Here is a 22814-nt window from a genome sequence, read left to right on the forward strand (position 1 = left end):
GTTCGAGCCCCGCGTCGGGCTCTGTGCTGACAGCTCGGAGCCTGGAGCCTGCTTCAGATGCTGTGTCTCCCTCTCTCTCTGCCCCTCCCCCACTCACGCTCTGTCTCTCTCTGTCTCAAAAATAAATAAAAACATTAAAAATTAAAAAAAAACATGACTTTGGTTGTAATGACTGTGACTCATTTTAAGAGACATTAGCACGGATAGTTCAGTAATGTGTGTCAGCTTGTTCACGCTTCAGTCTGGGGGCAGTAAATCGTCCTCATCAAGGGTGCGCAGCCTTGGATGGTGAGTGACCAGCGTTTCTGAAGGGCAGGGCAGCCACCACTCACACCAGTACTCTTCAGCCACCATCTCAGTCAGCACCCGCTCTGCTCATTAGCATAATGAATGCAGAAGTGGCGTTTTAATGGTGAAAATAGTAGGCCATTGATTATCATGAGAAGTGTGACAAATGGACCCTGGTGTGAGAGATTAAAGGTATTTAAGGTAATTGGGTTGGAGAGCCCCTCCCACCCTCCTTTGCGTGCATAGGGTGTAAGAGTCCAGTGGCACCTTCAGCGTGCACTGTTGGGAAATATGCAGGAGGTCTGATCCCTAGAAGACCTGTGTTCCATCCTTGGTTGAGGAAGTTGCTTTTTGTCTGATGCTGCCCAAGGGCTAACGAAAGCCTGCCTCTGGAATGTTGCTGGGTCTGTCTAGAATATGGATAGAGGTCTGTAGGACAGAGAACTCAGACTTCGTTGAGGTTATACAGCAGGTAATATACGTAGCATAGTGACTAATTTGCTCAATAGAATTGGTTAAATTCTCATGTGGCAGTATTTGGTCTTAGACTCACTTTCTTTAAAATCTGACAGGGAGTTTTGGGGATGGAGATAACTTTTGCCCATCTCAGAGGCTTTGGGTGGCTATGATTAGCAACCACAAAGAACCCAAATTTTGTATAGGACCAAATTGGCTTAGTCAATTCATGACAATTTTTATGAATAGTTCTTGCAGGGCAGAACAAGTGAGTTCAGGGGCTCAGTCAAGTGTCCAACTCGTGGTTTCGGCTCAGGTCAGGATTTTGTGAGTTCAAGCCCCGTGTTGGGCTCTGAGCCAGCAGGGCGGAGCTTGCTTGGGATTCTCTGTCTCCCTCTCTCTCTGCCCTCCCCCACTTGCACCATCTCTGTCTTTCTCAAAAAAAAAAAAACAAAACAAAACTTAAAAAAAAGAAAGAACAAGCGAATGTATTCTTCTAGTTACACTTCTATTGTCGGGGCTAATTGTTAAGTAACGTCTTATGACATGGTATTTACAGGTATGCACTGGTACAGATGCCACAACATGGCTCTCCTTTCCTTGGGGAATCCACGTTTAAATAGGCATTTTCGGGTGGGCTTTGAAACTGATAGTCCTGGGCTCAAATATCCTAGCTCCACTAGTGTTGTCCAGGGCAAGTTACCTAACCTCTCTGAGCCTCCGACTTCTATTTTTATGAAATGATAGCTATCTACAATAGCTCACATCCATACCTACCGCGCTGCCTGATGTTCGCAATAACTTTGCCAACTAGGCAGGACAGTAGCACATTGTCATATTCTTATGCCCAGTAGATAGGAAAATTGAAGATGAGAGAATTTAAGTGACTTGCCTATGTTAGCAAGAGGTGGACCTGGCGTCTAAGTTCAGACCTTCTGACTCAAAACCCTGGTTCCCCTCCCATGCGAGAGCTAGAGTAAAAATGGAAACATGATGCAGACATCTAAATATTAACCATGTGAAGAGCATACTGTGCATTTGAGGTTGGTTATGTGGGGAGAGGGATGTCATCTCTTCCTCCAAATCCAGATTACTTGGCCACGCTTGAGTCGTGCTCAGCTGAGTGTGTTAAGAAAATGTAGTACTTAGAAACCTACATGAGGCGAGAGAGGCCTTTTTTTGAGCAGCCCAGTTTGGGGTGATCCCCATTTCTTCTGAATTCTGGGCAGTTTTTGATTGTTTGTGCCATTTATTTGGCATCTAGCAGAGATGACTCCGTAGACACAGTGATTTCATGGTATGTGTTTTATCGCCGCAACCAGAGAAAGCGTGCCACGCGAATCTCCGGTCCCTGTGGTACATACAACACTGAATGACTAGGTCCGAGGGGGTCAGTTCTGATGTCTGGGTCCGAATGCTGGTGCTGCCACTTACTCTGGTTCTACCCAGGTAGCCTCATGTAGCATGACGGTCCCTGCCCCAGCCTACTGCACAAGGTTGCCATGTACTGCAAGGAAGGAGGGTTATGGAGGTGACGGCATAGTGAGTGCTTCCAGGGCTGGCTGCCACCATTACTTTTACTTCCAGCAATAATTATTCTCCATGAACAGTTGTGGACTGACCAGTGTTTCCTCCTGCTTGATAGGTCTACAGGAATTTGTTCCTGCTTTTTCTTTTCCTTTCACAAGTACTTACCCTTCTTAAAAATCGCCCCATTAAAGAGTCCAGGGAACAGATAAAAGTAAGAGAAGGGATTTGTAAGGACTGTGGCTAATACTTTGGGGTATTTTGGCGGCCCCTGGGTGGTTCATTCGGGGTTTTGGCTCAGGTCATGATGTCACAGTTTCGTGGGTTCGAGCCCCGCATTGGGCTCGGCACTGACAGTGTGGAGCTTGCTTGGGATTCTCTCTCTCTCCCTCTCTCTCTGCCCCTCCCTTGCTTGCACTGTCTCTGTCTCTTTCAAAAATAAATAAACTTAAAAAAATAATTTTGGGTATTTTGACTTAAGGATACCCTTTCCCATCAAATGACTCCAACCAAAGTCTCGACAGATGGCCTCGTGTCAACAAGCTTCCCAAAAGAGAAAGTATTTCCCTCCAGTGAGTCCAATCCAAAGGGTCAATCAAAGGGTCCACCGACATTACAAATTTCTTTTGTTTCTGCTGTCCTGATGAGGCTAAAGTGAGACCAGACGTCTCTGAGATTTGAAACTTTCCAGCTTTAGCCACCGTTTAACTTTCTGAGTAACAGTGATGGATTATTCAAGGCAGAAGATAGCAGAGGTAGAAGAGGTTTTGGTGATCATCTCGTTTAGACCTGGTCTAGCACGTTTATTGTTCTCTAAGATGGTCTTCTTTGTCCAGAAGCCTGAATAAATAAGGGCGTGCCATTTGGGGAAGAAAGATGCCCATAGCAGATAAGAAGGATTCCATCTTAGAACCAGAGGCCATGCTATTTCAAGATCTCCATGATGGGCCCCAAGGTCGTGCTTGGCCCAGTGCTCTTCCCTGCAGGTGCCTGAGGTAGCCCGGAATTCCTCCAGAGTGTTCTAGCAGGAAGAGCTCCGTGCACAGCTCCTGCCTTCCCAGGGCTTCCCACCAGCCCTGCACATGGAGTCGTGGGCAGATACCAGTAGCTGAGGCTGGTAGTTCATTTACCAACAAAACAAGCGTCTAAATCATTGTGTTTGGGCAGATTTTTTCAATCCTGTAAAGTCAGCCTACAGGTGATAACCTGCACTACGCGTTTGGAAGTTGTGAATAGTTTTCTTGTAAAATGAGTCCAAGCTATACAGTGAAGGTATTTGAAAGAGTGGGCACAGGTTAGGGTTGGAGTTGGGAAAAAATTAAAAAAAGGAGAACCAGTAGGCTTTACAGTAGTGTTTTACAAATTTGGCTGGACCTTCGTTTAGAATCTCTAGGAGAACTTTAAAACGTATAGATTATAGAAGATTGCAAAAAAAAAAAAAAGTGCATGTTTCTCACTCCTCCTTCGGCAATGTGATTGTGCACCTCTTCCCATCAAGGCCTAGAGTCTCTTTTCACTCTTCTCCCTGTGAATCTGGGCAGGACCGAGACCAGCCAGTCCCCCTGGGGAGCTGACAGGCAGATACATGAGCCAGCCAAGACGAGAAGAGACACCCAGTTGAGACCAGTCCAAATTGGCAGCCAACATGGTGGTTTCTTTGAGTGTGTATGTGTGTTTGAACATAGTTTTTTATTTTTTTAAATTTTTTTAAATGTTTATTCTTGAGAGAGAAAGAGAAACAGCATGAGTGGGGGAGGGGCAGAGAGAGAGAGAGAGAGACAGAATCTGAAACAGGCTTCAGGCTCCAAGCTGTCAGCACAGAACCCGATGCAGGTCTCAGACCCACAAACGGCCAGATCATGACCTGAGCCAAAGTCAGACGCTTAACCAGCTGAGCTACCCAGGCGTCCCATGAATGTGGTTGTTTGTTTGTTTTTTTTTAAGTCATTGTGTTTCAGAGCAGTTTGTTATATGACAAAAGCTAACTGATACATAAGTATTTGGGGTCCACCCCGTCAAATCTGATTGGTCTGGGATGAACCTCAGTATCAGTATATTTTAAAAGTTCTCTAGGTCATTCTAATGTATCCAGAATTGAAAACCACTAGCCTAGATAAAGGCACTAACTGCTTCATGGGCTGGGTTATAAGTGGGTTTTTCATTAGACCAAAGGTCCAGTGGAACTCCTTTGCTGCTTGGGGATATTTAAGTTTAAAATGGATTAAAGAACTCTGTAACTCATTTAAATTTAAAAAATAATATGCCAAGATATGACCTATGCCAAAAATATAAATATCTTCAAAAGCTCTTGACAGAGACGTAAAGGGCTTCAGATATAACCTATTCTAACCTTAACCTTGTTGGAGAAATTGAAGCCCAGAGAGTGTAAGTGACTTCCTGAAAACTATATAATTTATGTCAGAGCCTAAATTCCATATGAGGTCTGTGGCTCCAAATTTGTTTGTTTTCATTCTTCCATATGGTGACAATAAAGTGATCCCCTTTTCAATTCACCACATGCAACCTCAAATGGAATCTGTATAAGGACAAGGTTAGGCTAGGTCATCTCTAATGTTTTAATGGGTTAAGAATAAGACAGTCTTTACAGGGCATCCCCAAACCTTTATGGTTGGTAACACGGTTGACAGATTTGTTAATTATGAAATGTGTCTTGCGTCCTGTCAGAGGTAAAGAAGTTGCAACCTTTAAAGCAGAGCAACTTTACTGTTCTTGATGAAACCATGATGGGATGCGATAGGGGAAGGATACTTAATCCTTTCCATGGAAAGAGAAAGAAGCCAACTGAGCCATGGTCAATGAATGAAAGCAGTTTATTTGACATTAATTGCAGAATTTACAGCACTACCATTTAATGATAGGAATAAAAATAGAAAGAATCCAGTGTAAGCAATGTTGTGGACAAAACATCAGAGTGGGAAATGAGCAAAATTGAAAATGCAGTTAACATTCAAAGAAATCTTTCAAAGGATTGGGAGCTTATCAAGGGGTGAGCAGCCCCTCGATAATGGTGTGTGATCCTCACCCCCACCAGGATTTCAGGGCAGCCACTGAACATATACCCTGTTGACCTTCCCTGGAAAATCTTTCAATACAGTCTGACTTAACATGTCTGAGATGGGGCAAAATCGGGGATAGAATATGCTTTGGAAATATAGCTCAGGGTGTAAAGAAAATAAGAATGTGGATTAACTAGTGTGTGGGTTTTCTTTTTCAAAATAAAAAGGAGTGCAAGTTTTAGGGGTATGTTTTACCGATTTTAAATCTGAGAAGCGATGTCAAAAGGATTGACCAATAAAGTGTAAAGCTTTCCTCTGTGATTTTCTTGGAGATAATATGTGAAAAATCAGGAAAATAGAACAAGAGGTGTGCACATGACTCTTTGATTTCTTGTCATCTTGGATCTGGATAGAGGTCTATGAAAGGTAGCTGGGTTTCTACAACAAGGCTGGATTTCTAGAAGAGCTGACCTGTGAGTCGTGTGGCAGAACACGGCTCCGAATGAGGGAGGGGAGTGTTAACCCTGTACAGCCATTTTCCCATGGCTTAACAAGTCTCTTTACATTTTAAAACTTTAAATAGAGCTGGGGCAAATTCTTCTCTCTTTTCCTCTTCCTCCCTTCCCTCATCTTAGTCACCTTTAAAACCACAAAGCAACCAACAGATTGCAAGAAAGGATTCAAGCTCCACAGGCCAGCATGTGATACTAAAACGTGTTTTTAGTACCCAAAATAAACACATTTGAGATCAGGGCCTAAAGTGAGAAAACAGCCAGGACTCACTCAATCCTGAGAACAAAAGCCCATGAAAGAAAAGACATTAGAACTTGTTCTCGCTCACCTTGGGGGAAGGATAGCTTCTCTAGTAAGAATTCATTGACCAAGAAAGAATCTATTGTACCTGTACTAATAAAATGTTAATTTGGGTAGAAATATGCGAATAGGAAAGATGAAAAAAATTGGCCAGGCTCTTTCTCGGCAGTCCAGGAAAACACTTTCTTGGAGAAAAGCAAAGGATGAAGTCTCAAGAGAACTAATTGAAACGTTGGTCAGTCCCTATTATTGTTGCCCATAAAATTATCTGGCATCCTAGACTGGGAGAGAAAAGCCTGAACTGCTCCAGGATGAAGGGGGGGAAATAAGATCTGGATGTTGGCGATCTAGATTAGACAGCACCAAGAATATGCCTGCATTATCTCAGTCCTTGCCTGCCAAACTTAGATGTTCTTTACCATTTCGTTAATGTGAAAGTTGTCTTCTTTTTTCAGGAATTCCAATTTGGCAGACGTCTTACAACCTTGTGTGGTGAAAAGTTAGCCGGCACCATTTAGACACAAAGTGACATAGTAAAGAAAGGAAATAATATTCTGTCTTCAAGGAAGTATCTGTTCCGGGTATGACTCCCTACCCAATAGCTAGCCTTTGAATACTTCACCTCTCTTCCTAGGTAGCAGGCTCCCTGTCATAATCTGAAAAAAACTTTCCTAGAGAGCAAACTGACTCTGAAACTAAATGCCAAACGGACTCAAAGCGAGGAAGATGGAGGAAACTCCAAGCTGTACAGCTTCTTAAATAGGACTTTCAAGCAGAGATAAAGTACGCGTTGGCGGGCCGTGTCCTGGTTGGTTTGACTGCTGTGGTTCCGCCGGTCCCTTACGAAAGACCAATAGCACAGGGCATGTGCATGGCCCCCTCGGAGAGCAGCAAGGCACAAAGAGGCAGTGAGGGGTTCTTTTCTGTCTGGTATTTTTCCAGATCAAAGAACTGGGACTAGCTGAAGTACAAATTAGAAACAAAATGACAGAAAAACGCATTCATGCCTTTCTTTGTTTTCCACATAACTGTCGGCAAAAGTGGACAAAAGTGGATGGAATAACTAAACCAGGATGTGGAGGAAGAGTGGTAAGGGGGATTCTGGTTGGAAAGAGCCCAACTGGACTGTGGGACCTGTATGCTTTGCGGTAGTTAAGGTGGGGAAGCCAACCAGATGGACCACCCACATCCTTGGCTGGCAGAGCCCCACCTGGGGAAAGATGGGTGCTTGGTGGGCCACTGAAGATTGGGGATTGCTATTCTTTCTTCCTTGCCTTTCCTGTAAGAATTGGGGTCTGCTTTCATGCTGGCATGTGCTCAAGGACAAGGGATCTCAGAGAAGTGCTGGCATTGAGAGAGAGAGAGAGAGAGAGAGAGAGAGAGAGAGAGAGAGAGAGAGAGAGAATAAAGTTAGCAAGCTTGGCCCAGCTCTCTTTAAAGTGACACTCAAGGAGATCTCTTCCTAGAGCCCAAATCTACCTTCTTGCCCAGGACCTTAATTTTCCAGGCCATGGCCACGTTCCCCCATGAGAGCAGGAGCAGAATCCAGGCCAAGCTGAGGAAATTCCATAGTTCTGTGTCTCCAAGGAAAGGACGTCCACGGGCACAAAGCATTGAGTAAAAACCTTTTAATAACAAAATAACATTCACGATGTAGCTACTTCAGTTGTCTGGAAAACTCAGCTTACACTTGATTCAACATATCACTTTCCACAAAGTTGTTTTTGTTTTTTTTTTTTTAAAAAAAAGGACATAAAATGGCATAACAAAATATACCTCGAGTTTCGTAAGACAAGTCTTCTTGGCAAATCCTAGTGAGCAAGACCCATGCGTTGCTTGTAATAAAAAGGGCTGGGCACGTTCATGTCTCAGACACTCCTCTGTTTACTTTGGATCGAAAATGCATTTGAACTTTGTAGATGTTATAAAATCTGCACCAAGATATCTGTGGGTTTGCGCATGTGAGGAGAACTTCACTGAAACAAACAATTGATTCGGTTTATTGCAGAAGAACATATAAAGCTTTCTGGAAGGTTGAACACTATTACAATCATTAACTGTCTTACAAAAGCCAACTGAAAATTCTTCTATCCATTCCCATCTTTGGCAAATTAATAAGGGGAAAAAATTAGAAAGACTATATATTACAAAGCTTTTATTATCACAAGCTACTTTATAAGGCCAAATAAAAAATATGCTTGTTTCTATTGGTGATGAAAGCGCGTTCCCCCAAATTCTCGTTGACCAATAATAGGAATGTTCCACTGTTGGTGATTTCCAATATTTTGCATAGCAGATGGCTGTTTTCCCACCACTGTTTCCCTAACTGCACTCTCCTACGCAGAATAAAGTGTGCTTGGCAGTTGGTTTGGCTTTATGTCAAGCATACTGATTTGGGAAATAGGTATGAAACTTGAGAATGAGTTTCAGACCCCAAATGTAAGGAAGAACAAGTCTGCCCGACCCACTGCAACTGTAAAATACTTTTTGAGATACAGCGGCCTCAGATAATTGGGGAGTTGAAACCAAGATGGTTTCCCAAAACTGTGTTTCAAAACTTCTTATACTCCCTTTAGGACAAACATAAAATTGTTGGGCAGGAAACAGAGTCACCTCTGACTCTTGGGAGCAAGAAGCATGATTTGGCTGCACAGGTGGTGTTTTGAGAAATGGCCATTTTGGCCTAAATCACTGGAACAGTTGGTGGGGTTGTCCGGGAGAACGGACAACAAAGCCAGAGAGTAATTGCCGATATTGACTCCATTTGAGTTGCTACTGAGGACTGACCTGACCACAAAATACCAGAAGAAACCAAGCAGAAAGTGGCCATTCCCGGGCAGAGATCTAGGAGAGGCGAGGGCTGGATGAATTCACATCTCCAAATACACAGGCCAGTTAGGTCCGAGGTCATGAACATAAAGCCAAAGTGACTCCTTTCCGAGGACATTAAAAATGCAGAGTTGTTTTTCAGCGCTTGTTTCCAGACCCCTCTCAAATACAGTGATACTGCTGGGTCATGAGGATCCCAATTTGTGGAATGCAAGTTGGTAACTCAAACTTGGAATGACCTTTCTCGCAAAATTTGAACTTGATTCCATCTGACTCATTTTGAAATCCCAACAGATGTAAGCGTATTTTTGAGGTGAGACATCTCCCAATAAAAGCAATATTACCAATGTCTGAGGCTGAACTGTGTACATTTTCACAGTTTAATGTATACACAACTGTTCCACAATTGCTAACAAACGATGGGCGCCCATGCATAAAAAAAGTCCGTTGAACCAAAGGGGAAGATCTAGTTCAAAATGAAAAATGTTGCTATTAAGACCACAATGCATCACACTGCTAAAGTTTTAGCCTCATGCATAAAATTATAGCACTGATTGGCAGTTGCTAATTATAATACTACACTGTTAACACAGAACAATTAATTGTTCAGACCAAGTAGCACAAATGTGGAAAATAATTTTTTTTTTCAACAGAGCAAATGAACACAGATTGTTTCTTCAGCAAAATATGAAACTGTAAACTTTGGGCTCATTCTGCAACTTTCCCCAATCCAGAATAAATAAAATCCAAAGGGGGAACAAAAAAAGAACATACATTTTTTTTTTAAGCGCACCTTTTTGTCTATTACAAAAGCACAACCTAAAACGTATAAAGCTTTTTTTTCTTTTTTTCTTTTTTTAAATCACAGTTACCAAAAGAAACAGTGAATAATTTATTACATACGCTATAATAACATTACTCTAAACACTATTATCTATGAGGTATATCTGAGAAAATTCGGTAAGGAATTGCGCGGTCTGCATTGCCAACATGCCCAGGTTCATAGTAAAGCTTTGGAACCATGAAGGACTAGAAAAGGGACAAGAACGGGGGAGGCAGAAGGAGGAGACAGAGAGAAAGAACCTTTGGTATTAGTACAAACCGTGTTCTTTGCAGGGTTGCGTTGCAAAGCACCACAGTACAATAAGCCCACCAATTTACCGTATGGAGGCCCAGTTGAAGCTGAGGTATTCACAGGAAGGATTAAAAAAAGCACAGAGAGGTCCAGACTGGCTAAATCGTTGCTTTGGTTCAAGCAAGGCACTCGTCCCGTGGTTATGTCACACTTTGCAAGTGAAGCATGAGGCTGGGGTTGGGGGGTGGGGGCGGGGGTGTTGCTGAGGAGGGGTCTGCCAATCGAGGGATGTTTTCTGTGTTCAGGCTGCAGTCGCTCTCTCTAGGTTCCCTCTTGTGGGGGTTTGGTGGTAGGAAGGCTGGGGAGGAAGGTGTTTGCTTCTAGGGGAGCACCCTTGCTCAACCATCGGATCTTCTTTCTTAAGTCTCCCCGGTATTCTGAGGATTCTGTTTTTAATAGGAATTGGGGAAGAAAACCAAATGGAAGGAAGGCCTTACGAGTTTGCCTTGTATGGGGGAAGGTGGAGCTTGGAGCTTGTCTGGACGGGAGAGGACTTTCGAATAGATCTGTATTGGAAACTGCAGAAAGGGGCAAGCGGCTCCTAGCCTGCCAGTCTGCCTTCCACTAGCTACAGTCTTTTGATGCATGGGACACATGAGCCGATTGGTCTTTTCCCTTCTTAGCTTCTTTGCCTAGTGGTCTTTTTAAAAGCTCAAAGATAACTCTATTTTGTGAAGTGGGAAATACTAGTACTCAATAAAGAGCCATAAAGACTAGAGGGGGATCTTTGCATATGTCTAAAACCCATTTGGTCAAAAGCTGCGAGTGATTCATTGGCTAACATACAAATCACTCTGATGAATGGATCTTAATGGTGATTTAATCATTGAATGGACCCAAAAGAAAATTTAAAAAGACCAATTCATTTTATGAGTAAGAAGGGAAGAGAGAAGCAACTTCAAGTCAGTTGTTTCTTAAAGTGGCCTGTCTATTCCTGTGAACTTTTAGGGTCACCTTTCATTTACAATGAATAATCCTTAAGGATCCAAGGATGTGAGGCTTAAACTTCTCAGAAATACAGAGCTGGCCTAGAAACAAAGTATACACACCTACAAATCAAGAGGAAGAGGCCAAAAGCCGAACCCCTTCCGTGTCACACGTGTACTGCTCAAATTCCCTTTCCTGATAAATATGACCTAAAAATATCCATAATAATCAAACTCAGCAGACCAAGAATGAACTTTCTCTTCTCGCTGAATTCAATGCTTATATATACAACATTTTGTAACGCAGAGGTTCAACTGTGGTCACCCGGATCAATGCACACTGCCAGGGTGAAAACCCCTCTGTGAGCTTTAATATTGCAAGACCGACCACCTTTACAAGCGACTGATCATAGGTGACGTCACGTTGAGATTTTAACTGGACAAACGCTGTAATACCTGTGGCTTCTTCCACAGCGTGAAAACGTTAAGTGACAAGCCCCAGGCTCCGCTCGTGGCTACGGGATTGCCACCTTCCTCTCTGCTACCATGTGGCCCGTCTCATGCAGAGGTGGCACTGAGCCGGGGGTGCAGCTCTGGAACAGGAGGGCAGGAGGCCTGTCTGGGCTTTGCCTCCAGACAGCTATTGGACTTGGGAAATATTTCACTTCTCCAGGCCCCTCGGGGTTGGACCACGTGATTTTTAAGGTCCCTTCCAGCTCTTCCCCTCAATGATTAGAATTTCTATGGTTCAGGAATTAGAAATCTTTACTATGACAGCTCCAAAGCGGGGACAGAGGTCGTGGCTAGCACTGAAGGCCACTTCCATCCAGCCTTCTTCACCAATTTGAAACTGGGATTTAAGGAATCCAATTACAGCAGCATCTGAACATGTGCAGGGGACAGCGAACAAATGAGAAACACAGAAAATATCCCTTTCCAAATTAGCAGCCACCGTCACATAGATAATTATTTCTTTGGGGTATCTGAGCCGCTGTAAATACCATATGTCAGAGAGAATAGTTAAAATTATAAAAGAGCACAAGCAAAATGCAGACCGCACAGAGAAAGAAATCTTTGGTATCTTTGGTGTCTTCAACACGATTAAAATTACAAATGGAAAAAGTCAGTGAGGTAGCCTTCTTTGGTTCTCACTAGAAATAGAAAGTTTTTCCTTTTTTTTTTCCTTTTTTTTCTGCTTTTTTTTTTTCCCTTTTTTGTTTTGTTGTTTTACACACACACACACACACACACACACACACAGAGTTCATTCTTGGAAGCAGCTAGTGTAAGGGTTTTCTCTCTTTTTGCTGTTACGATCTTTTCAATTTATTTTTTCCAGTTTCTGTGAAGCCGCCCTGAAATCCAGGCTGGTGAAGCAGGGTCTGAATGTACAGGTTCGGGTTGAATAGTCATCTGCTCGTCCACACACTTTGCTCTGTTGTTCTGACAGCAAACAAGCTGCAGTGCTCTCTATTGTTTTAAATAAAAAATATAAACTATACGGTGCACCTTTTGTAGATGCTGAATAAGTTAAATAAATAAGTTACGATAGGAAGGCTCTGAGGGCCCCAATAATTAAAAGGTGAAGTTTGCCTGCTACCAGGTGGGGCTGCAAACTTAAATTAAATAATTTAATAATCACTATTTAAACTATTTCCAGAGTTAATTCAAGAAGGAAAAATACCTTGATTTTTTTTCTTTCTTTCCTTTTTTTTTTTTTTTTTTTGGTAACCTGTATTTCTTCCCTGTCTGTAACAGAATTTCACTGCTTTATAAAGCAAACTACCTTTCAAGAGAATTCTAAATGAAAGCTTGCATCTCTGATGCACCATTGGTCTATAGTTTGATAAATAAGTACAAGGAGTAAAATCAAAGTAAGACGATTAAATAATTACCCAAATCCTACACTTTTGTGTGCTAGAAACTAATTTAAATAAATTAATTACACGAATGGTACATAGCTTGTTGGGTCATAACCCAAAGACACAAGGGGGAGAAAAAAGTTTCTTTTAACTGTCTTCATTCTCTTGATGGACAAAATGTATAGCCTCTTTCGAAAGTCTAAATGAAAATAAAGCAGGAAATCATAACCTCTCAAGCTTTCTCATGTTCATAAAGACCACTGAGATGTGACAAGCACAAAGGAAAAATCCCCGCTTTCCCCCTGTAGCTGGTGCAGCCCCCACAACACCACAGCACATTGTCTCAACCCTGGAAACCAGAGCTCATTTTTCTCCTATTAGTTTGCACTTTGTTTTGCTATTTTTTTTCTTTCGTTTTGTTTTGTTTTTTTGTTTTTTTTTCTTTCTTGTCTTTTTCCAGGTCTTTGGATTTAGCTGTAGTTATGAGAGATCCAGAATAAAGCTATTCAACCGAAGTCATCAAGCATATGTGTCATTCTTCCTCAGATGATTAAACAATATCCAAGGTTTCTTGAAAGTTGAGTTTATCTTGGATGTGCCCAAATGAAAGCAATTCCGAGTGTACACCACGAGGATGCTGGGATACTTTTCTTTCCTGCACTTCAGTTTTTTTCAACGTTATAATAAATAAAGCAAGGTACATCGTAGAAGGCTCACGTAGATGTTAAATGATCTCTTAAATTCATTTATTGTAACAGATGACAGTAGCTATGTATGGAGATGTCTGTGCACACATGTCTGCACAGTCTGGACACCCACAGGTACTATGTGCTGCTACGGGGATACACAGGGATGTCGAGAGACATCCCTAAATCCGTATACATCCACGCTGACGGACTGTATAAGCTTTAGGCAAACTGATCTACCAAGGTTTATGTTCCGTGAAGTGTCTGTGAAATGGAAGGCTTCCATGGAATGAACACCCCTGTAGCAATATGTTTTTTCCTATACACATTTTCTCTACTACAAAGGTCTTAGCTGGTTAATTCCAGTCAACCAAACTCAAAACCCTATAAGGAATGCTGGGGTTGTAGCTTTAACTTGCCTCAGACTGTCAGAGTCATTTTGGTATCTGAGAACAATGAGCCTTTCTGGTCCCGGTGGGATTCATGCGATAGCCCATGGGCCTCAATTTGTGTCTCATGCGATAGCCCATCGGCCACAGGCTTTGTGTCTACCCATATGTAAGGCCTTATATTATTTTAATAATTATTTTTGTATTTTATAACACATTCTGAGGCTTTCTAAAACAACCCCCCCCCTCCCTGCCCCCCCCCCCCGAAGGAAATAAATCATGGACGGAAAATAAGCTTTGGGACGTCCTTATTTAAAGCCAATGTCATTAATTTATGGGACTTCTTCCTTTAGGAAGGATTTTGTGGCCTTACTTGAAAGCTAGAATCTCCTATTGTTTTACAGGTGACTTGGTCTTAGCTAAGTGTACAAAATTATTAAGCTACCAGTCTTGCACGTGAATATTAGAAAGTTCTAGGCACACCACCTCCATCTATCATTGCGTACTCACTCCCCCCGGTTAGGCTAACAGGTCTGAATCACACAGCATCAGCAGCAACAACAACAAAAAACCATCTCTGATCTGTTAAGAATCATGACAGTATTCATGTTGGGGCCTTCGGGTCAACCTTAACCACATGATCATCTCTTTTTCTCTGCTTTTTAATATAGTCCATTATTCTTCAACAATATTGGGACTCAGGCTGTTCTTTTTATATTTTTAAAAATTCCTACTGTACAACCTCCTGAAAATCAGAGTTCACCACCAAGGTATATTCTTATGACACTTTGGTAATGGTAATCAGACACTTCAGTAATTCTGCCAGGATTTTCAACAGCTGGAAAGTGTCCCCGCCTGTACCGGGTGGTAGTGATTTTTTAAAACATTTGTTCAGCTTTAATGGATTGGCATTAAAAGGTGGGTGCCCGGCATAGGTAAGATTAAGTGATTGATTATATTTGGCTTTGAAATACACTGTTGGAATTACAAAAATGAATATGAATGTGTGTGTGTGTGTGTGTGTGTGTGTGAGGTTTACCTTCCTAGTTTTGATTTCCTTTCAGCTAGAATGAAAAATTGCTTAAATTCCCTAAGCCCACAATTGCCAAGAGCCTGTGGGAAAAAAAACGCAGAGGTGATGCTCTGATGTATCCGGAGACAGAGTCATGCTGGGTCCTTCATTTCTTTTTCTCTCCTCTACCTTCAAGGGGTACAACCTACCATTTTACATTTTGGAAAAGTCTTTAAATATCAGGGTTGAGCTTTTATTGTTGTTGCTGTTTTCCTTTAAGAAAGAAATGAGCTGGCTCTGTTAAACAATTCCCTGAAATGAAAGACTTACATCCCCAGTACCAAAATCACGTTAAAAACAAAAGAGTGAGCCAATTTCCCTACAGGAATAAAGAAAAGTAGTTTTCCACTCAATAGCCTTTAGGTTTCTGTTGCCTCAAGAATGTGAATTTTGGTTCAGAACTGTCCCTTCATACTGTCCCCTTTGTTGCTAATGGCTGAGGCATGCTTGGAATTTTTCTTGGCTTGAAGAAACAGACGCTAAAGTATAAGTCCAAGCCCAAATGGTTATGTTCTCTGAGATCATTAACTTAAAGTAAATTTTAAAATGCTTGAGGAAACCCACTGAGTCAAATTCCATTACCTTTCAATTAGCAGGGTTGTTTTTTTTTTTTTCTTTCAGAATTTTTACAAGTTGAAATTCTGTAGGGCTTAAAATTTTGATACATAAATATATGAATACGCTCATGTATTTATATATGTATGTAACTCGTTTCTAAAGGCAAGCGCTTCTCTCCGGTATGACATTATCCAGTAGGGGACACTTAACAAAAGTCCTTGGAGGGAAGTTCTTGCCTTTTTTACATGATGACATCTTCCTCAGGTCACCAGGAACACTGAGGGGGTGTATGTGGCTACACCAGATTTTACCAGTATGGAAATCTCAGGCCACAGAGGCAGCCTCTTTTGGTCTTGACCTCTTCAGAGGATGCCAGAACCCAAACAGTGAGGTTAGCCTGCCGAAGGATCACTAACCAAACCCAGCAGGCTTGGTCCCCAATCCAGTCTCCAGAACGTTGGCCGCAAGTCACAAGGATTTCATTTAGAAATAGCCAAGTTGAAATTCATTTTTCTCAACCCATACGGAGCATTCCCCTGCTGAAATACACTCTTTCCTAGGTCATTTGACAAAAGGGAAATGGGGTATGAGCAAGAGACAAAAGGATACGGGGGCAAGTCCCGGAACATCCGAGGTAGGATGAAGTACAAAAGCCTTGGAGGGCCGCGTTCTTTCACGGCTCCGTGGCGGCTGCCCCTGCGAAGGGAGACTCACATGGCGGGAGCAAGGAGGTGGCACAATGGACGGTGGGGCTCCCAGGGGCAGGACTCTGGGATTCTCCCTGCGCCCTGCTTTGCATTTTCTCTCCGGGATCAAGACAAGCCCCCAGTCAGCACCACTGCCTCACTCCAGTGCCCGCTGTGGTTGCACACAGGCTTGTCAATACAAATTGGTAATTACCACCCTGAGGAAACTGATCAACCCATTGCAACAGGAGTTGGACCTCCCCCGTGAGAATTCCCTTTGGTGAATCTGCTCACTGAGGGGATCTGGAACACCCTGACGGGACAGAGTAGCTCCTGGAGAACAGATTTCTGGGCTGGCCTCCTCTCCATAGCCAGTGGGAATGGCCCACTGAGCCTTCCCGGCAGTTATAGAAGACGAGCGCCCCACTGGCCCTGCCCCACTTGTGCACCGGGTCTCATGGACAGACCTCACTCGCCACCTTGATTGCGGTTGAGGCGTAGAATAGAGAGGACCCCAAATACGAGTAAAACTCATTGGCACCATGAATCCATTTGTCAACAGGTTAAATGTTGAAATGCTTGAATTTGACTTTCAACCTTTCCTGGGAATTTCCACAGAAATCTGAATACTCCAAATCACCCACAGTGGAAGATGGACTCTGGGATGGCATGAGAGATGAGCAAAATTCTGAACCGAATGCTTAATAAATGAAGCACTTGACCAAAACAAGACATGGATTTGGACGGCAATAATTTTGGGGTATCACCAAATGTCAAGTTGAATCTATATATGTATTCATATATTATATATATATATCTTTCTTTAGAAATGCAACTTTACAGCTGATTTTTAAAAAGCTAATAGAAAAGTAGAAACTGGCAATTATTTTTACATGTTTCCCCCCACCCCCAAATGAAGCCATTATGATGTAGCAATCACATGAACATGAGGCTGTCGATTCCTCTATAAACTCTTTGGTTCTGTGGTTCAGGAGAGGATGTGTCACCAAGACCCCTAACCCTGACCCTCACTCCCCTTCCCTCCCCTGATGCTGAGACTCTGAACATAGAAGGAACCAAGTCTAAGGGATAAGCAAAGAACATTCAAGTGACATTATTCCCCATACTCTGAGGAGTAGAGAGAATAGTTCGGTATCCCAACATCTTAAACTTGGAGTCCATGGAAGCTTTTGAGAGATTCCATGTTGGGGTAGAAAAGCCATAAAACAAAATTAAAGGGAAACAATCAAATCAAATCAATGACCCTTTCCTTTTGTTGCTCAGAAACAAAATTGATTACCTTTACACAGATCAATGACGCGATTAGTATTTTAGCCAGACAAGAGGAGATAATGAATTGAAACAAAAGATGTGAGAAATCCTCATCTTTGGTATTGTAGCTGTTGAGGTTTCTGTTGCTCTGTTCCGTGTTCTTTTGAAAAACTGCATAGGCACAAATTAAAGACAATCTTCAACTTTAAGATTACCGCGTGAGTTGTCAAATGAAGCAGCAGCCGCTGAGGCTTTTCCTTAGATCTGTTCTTGTCTCAACCCTTTCTTTACAATCTGCTTCCAAAAAATGTCCCAAGAGGTCTGTTTAAACACAGTGTGTCTCGCGCTTTTTTTTGTTTTTGTTTTTGTTTTTTTTCTGGCGTGCTTCCTTCTTGGTGGTGGTGATTTTCATTGATTTACGTATTTATTTATTTATTCATTTTAATGGAACAGTCTTGTTTGTTGCAGAAGTAGGTGCAGAAAAAGTTTCTTTGGTTTCGATTAAGTAATTCATAAAAAAGTCAGTCTCAAGTGTCTGTAAAGAATCATTGCAGCGTTTGGCTTGCTTTGAACACCCCCATGGTGCCCCCCTGGGGCCATTCACTGGTAAGTATGCACATCGTGACCTTCGCAATCTCCCAGAGTTCTGTGGGCGCTCTTCCCCTCGCTGTGGGAAGGTGACAGCCGGGAACCAGAGCTGGCGCGGCAAAGCCGCTCCCTGGGTGGCTTGGCTAGCCGCTTCGCTCAGCCCGATGGTGAGCCAGATGCAAGAGCTGAATGCCATTCGGAGTCGCAGAGGTTTTCTGATTTCTAAAAGTAATCACAGTATTTTTAGGCTAGAAAATGGCAAGTAATAAATGTCTTTGGTTTGCAGTATTCTGCTTCTTTGGTGTGCTGTGTTTTCTCCAGATTTACTCAGCTGTTTTGCGAGGATGATTCGACAATGGAAGAGATTTGGGACTAGATGACCCTCATGAGTAACCCGTACGGTGGTTTGAATTACTTTTTTTTTTTTTTCTTGCTAGAAAACACTGAAAAACGTCCCTACCAATGGGATGGATGTGGAAATAACTGAAGTCTGAAAGAGTGAGAATGAATTACGTGGCGGTTACAATGCACAATAGGAGGAACCAGGTGACTGATAACTGAGAAGGAACATTAATGATCTAAAAAAATCTAGATCTTTTAAAATGCTGCATTTGCTCCATGTACCGTAACAGTTAAATTGGCCTCCTGAGTGTGCGTGTCTGCATTATGTACAAACAGAATTTGTAGCAAACTGCAAAATGTGCTTGAAGCCATATTCCCAACGGTTCCCTCATGACTTCACAATCAGCGTCTTGAAAATCCAGATGTGGTGAATCCAGAACCTTCCTTACTTCTCTGTTTATCTACGTTGTGCTTGATACGTTGAGCTTGAGAGAACTGATTTTTTTTTTTTTTGATGGATCCAAGACCACGTGAGATTTCCAGGAGGTAAGGAAAAGAAAATTGTAAACTGGATCAACTTAAAGCTCTCTAAACCATTCAATGGAACGATGCCTGAGTTGGAAAAACAGGTCCTTGGATTTTTTTTTTTTTAATTTCCGTATTTAAAAGTTGTGCTCAGTAATTATCATTCTGATGTTTTGGGGTTTTTTTGCCTTTTTTTTTTTCTATGTTATGGCTGTGAACTTTGGTGTACTGTGGTATGATGAGGCCAAGCACTCAGAAAGCAAATGAGGTCATTCTTGTTGCCAGAAGAATCTCTCATAGTAGCGTCTTGGGAGCCCAATCTCAGAATCCTTCCACAGGCCAAATTCCCACTGTGACACGGGGGAGCCCTGACTGAAACGGGCCCCAAAGCGAGACCGTTGACACTGGAAGTGATCCTGAGCTTGGCTGACACCACACTGAAACTAACTTGCTCCAGGAAGGCCCCATTTGGGTTTCTGGGACGCTTAGCATGCTCGGAGGACAATGTCCGGTTCAAAGAGATGAACTTTCAGCTTGCACTTGGACTCCATCGCCATTACAAAAGAAAACAAAAAAAGAACACCTGGCCTATGATTACAGCTAGAATAGTTTCTTTTCGAGAGAATTGTGCTTTCAAATCACCAGTGAAGGGCCCCAGCTAAGAATCCGGTGTCTTTTTCCTTTGCGTTCTCTTTTGGTGTCGGTTGTCCTCATCCGGAGGCGACTTGTGCCCGCCCGAGAGTCCTTCCATCACGCTTTGGTACAAGTGCTGGAGGTGGACGAGGAGGCCCCTGTGCTCAGATCATCCTGCCACTTCTCCAGGCTGCGGCGCCGGGCGTTCATGAAGAAGTTACTGACGGTCGTCAGCTCCAGGCCCAGCTGCTGGGAAATGGTGATCTGCATCTCTTTGGACGGGCGTTTGTTCTCCTTGAAGATGGCGAAGAGTGTTCGGCGTTGGAGGTCGGTGAACACCAGGCGCGATTTCTTCTGGGAATTGTTCCTGTCTTTGTTTGGTTCTTGCTCTTTGCGTTTGCACGCTTGAAGGGAAAGAGAAGAAGGAGCGAGTCAGTACGAGCGTGAGAACCAGCACCTGAGAAGGTGATCCGTTGAAAACATTGACAGAGTCGTACGAGGGGATGTGAGCCGTTAAACTTTATTGTACAAATTGCCCAGCTGTCAGTAACCAGCCTTCCCGGTTCATCTCCCGGTGATGGAAGGCACCAGTTAGTGGCGGAAGGGAGGAACGCGAGAACGCCAGGACTGTTCTGCACTGTGTGGTTTTAAACCAACTGTGCTTGCTTTCTTTTTTACCGCCTGCCTCCCGGCACACCCTTAAACTTCCTGATCTCTGGAAATCAGGCACCGTGAAGCGGGCGATGCCTCCAGCTCCCCAGGGGAAGCCTGGGCAGGCAGTTCCTCTTTCAGATTCAGCTTCTAGACGTGTTTACAGCTGAGCTGCAATGACTTTCTGGAATCAGAACTCGAAAGTGCGTAATTTCTCAACCTCAAGGCTTCTACTCACGTGATTCAAAGACTTGTTAACGAAATTAGAGGTAACAGAATGGGAGTACCATCCCCACTCCTCCAGGCTTTTGAAAAACTAAGGAAACACAAAACAACAACACAACAAGGAGGGAAAGACCAAAACAAGAACAGTTGGTTTGGCCGACTCCACTTGGGGTAGTTTGAAGTGAAGCAAGTGCAAAAGGCCCAGGGCTGAGGGTGTCAGAAGCAGCCCCGACTTAGGGGGACATCAACGTATGTCACTCTGTCTGCCTTACCCCATACAGCTTCCTAGAAGGCAGGGAGCAAGTCTGCGTAATCTTCCCGACTGGCTCCTTTTGGAGCCACGGGTGTAAATGAACGGTTGGCACGCCAATGACACATGGTGCCCAGACACTTCCGGGGGATTTGTGCATTTCACAGACGGACTTGGCCTCAGAAAAGTGACTTGTAAGGGTTAAACAACACAGTGAATACAAATCAGGAATTGAAACGTGAGATCTGGCCCAGGTTGAGAATTTCTGAGTACTGGACTGACACTCCCCCAAAGCTAGCAGCTTGGGAGGCTGCATGGAGGTTTTCCCACATTCCTCAAAGCCCAGGTTTGCCAGTTTCGCCGCTGAGCCCTGGGTCAGGGCATTGCCTTCTGCAGGGAGCATCTTGTGCTGGGGAGCCGCTACAGTGTGAGTATCAGGGGACCCTCCTTCAGACTGATGGGTCTTAGGATTTAGCCTGAGGACCAGCATGCATAGAGAAGATCTTCAGGACCCTGAGCACACCCTCCCCGCCCCACCCCACCCCCCAACTGACCATCCTCCCTGGTGGGTACTGTCTGCTATAAAGGAGTCACTTCTGAAATGCATGAAAAGTGATGACATTTCGCTAAACGCTTTCTTCCTGATTTTTTCGTCTTTTTTAAAATATAAGTAATCCTATTATCTTTGAAAATTAAATATACACACACCTATAAAAACAATTTGTGTCCATCTTAAAACCCATTCTCCTGGAGGCCCAGACTTTCTTAGATAAGGCGTACTTCCCTGGCAACAGAAGCTCAGACAGAAAGGCTGAAATGGTCCACGCCTGTTCACTCCTCACGGGAGCCTCCCAGTAAAGGCGGCCTCCTTGCTCATCCCTGTGAGCATTTTTGTTTACCATACCGTGATCTTCAGACGTACTCTCTCTTGTCCAATCTCAAGTCTTCCTCAACAGTGCTTCTCAACCTTAAGGTGCCCAGGAATCACTGGAGAGCTTGCTAAAATGCACATTCTGATGCAGTCAGCCTGGGGTGGGGCCTGAGAACCTGCATTTCTAGTGAGCTCCCAGGCAAATGCTGCTGGTTCACATGCCTCAGCCGACTGCTAAGCATACGCCTGATCTCTGAAATCTAGAGGAGCACCTTGATGGGAAGGAAAGGTCTGGAACCAGACATACCTGGATTCAAAGCCGGGCTTCTTTACCTACAGGGACTTGGGACCTCGGAAGACTGCTTCACCTATCAGAGCCCACGTTCCTCACCCAGTGGATGTAGCGACGCTGACCTCTGCAGAGGCCAGGAGAGCATGTACAAGGGCTCCCTTCCCACCGCCCCCCCTCAGGAATCCTGAGGCAAGTAAACTGGCAGAATTATTTTCATTTTCATTTTTTTTAACATTTATTTATTTTTTGAGACAGCATGAACAGGGGAGGGTCAGAGAGAGAGGGAGACACAGAATCTGAAACAGGCTCCAGGCTCTGAGCTGTCAGCACAGAGCCCGACACAGGGCTCGAACTCACGGACCGCGAGATCATGACCTGAGCCGAAGTCAGACGCTTAACCGACTGAGCCACCCAGGCGCCTCTATTTTCATTTTAAAATGAAATAAATTGAGGCCTAGAGTGGGTGAGCGACAGGCTTGGGGTAGGTACCATTCCAAGTCTGCTCCAAACCCAGGGTAAGAATCCTGTCTTCCGGCTCTCCGTCTTTCTCCTGTACGGAAACAGCATCCGTGACACTGGCCCATAAGAGGGGGATCTGTTTGCAGGGCAGTCTCTGGGGCCCCACCCCAAGAGATTCTGATTTTCACTGTGTGGGGCAGGGTACTGGAATCTGTGCTTTTATAAACCTCCTTGGACCCCTCCGTGACACGGGGAGCCAGCATGCTTGACAACACTGTCACTTCAGATCCCAGACTGTTGTCCCTGGCCCCACCTCCTGGGACCCCTGGCGCCCAGCCTTCATCTGGAGGATGCTGAGTAAACGGTGCTGCATGGTAATCTCCTGATAACAAAACCTGGGCAAATACCCTTTACAAACACTGGCCGAGGTCCTTTGCCGATCCATGCTCCTTTGGATTAACC

General features: G+C 43.7%; 1 protein-coding gene and 1 long non-coding RNA gene across 3 annotated transcripts in view; one reads left to right on the forward strand and one right to left on the reverse strand.

Moving 5' to 3' along the window:
• LOC131490031 (uncharacterized) overlaps positions 1-18625 on the forward strand; it is a 53413-nt gene extending 34788 nt beyond the window's left edge. The window contains exon 3 of the long non-coding RNA XR_009250913.1: positions 18542-18625. This is a non-coding gene — a long non-coding RNA (uncharacterized LOC131490031). The remainder of the gene's footprint in view (positions 1-18541) is intronic.
• Positions 18626-19121: 496 nt separating this feature from the next.
• Positions 19122-22814, reverse strand: part of ONECUT2 (one cut homeobox 2) — a 46705-nt gene continuing 43012 nt past the window's right edge. The window contains exon 2 of one of the 2 annotated variants that reach the window (XM_058691981.1): positions 19122-20008. In XM_058691981.1, the coding sequence (XP_058547964.1) occupies positions 19722-20008 (287 nt within the window). In that variant the 3' untranslated portion in view covers positions 19122-19721. The remainder of the gene's footprint in view (positions 20009-22814) is intronic. The other variant, XM_058691982.1, reaches the window with a different exon arrangement.

Source organism: Neofelis nebulosa, chromosome 11 (assembly GCF_028018385.1).
Source record: "Neofelis nebulosa isolate mNeoNeb1 chromosome 11, mNeoNeb1.pri, whole genome shotgun sequence".
NCBI lineage: Eukaryota > Metazoa > Chordata > Mammalia > Carnivora > Felidae > Neofelis > Neofelis nebulosa.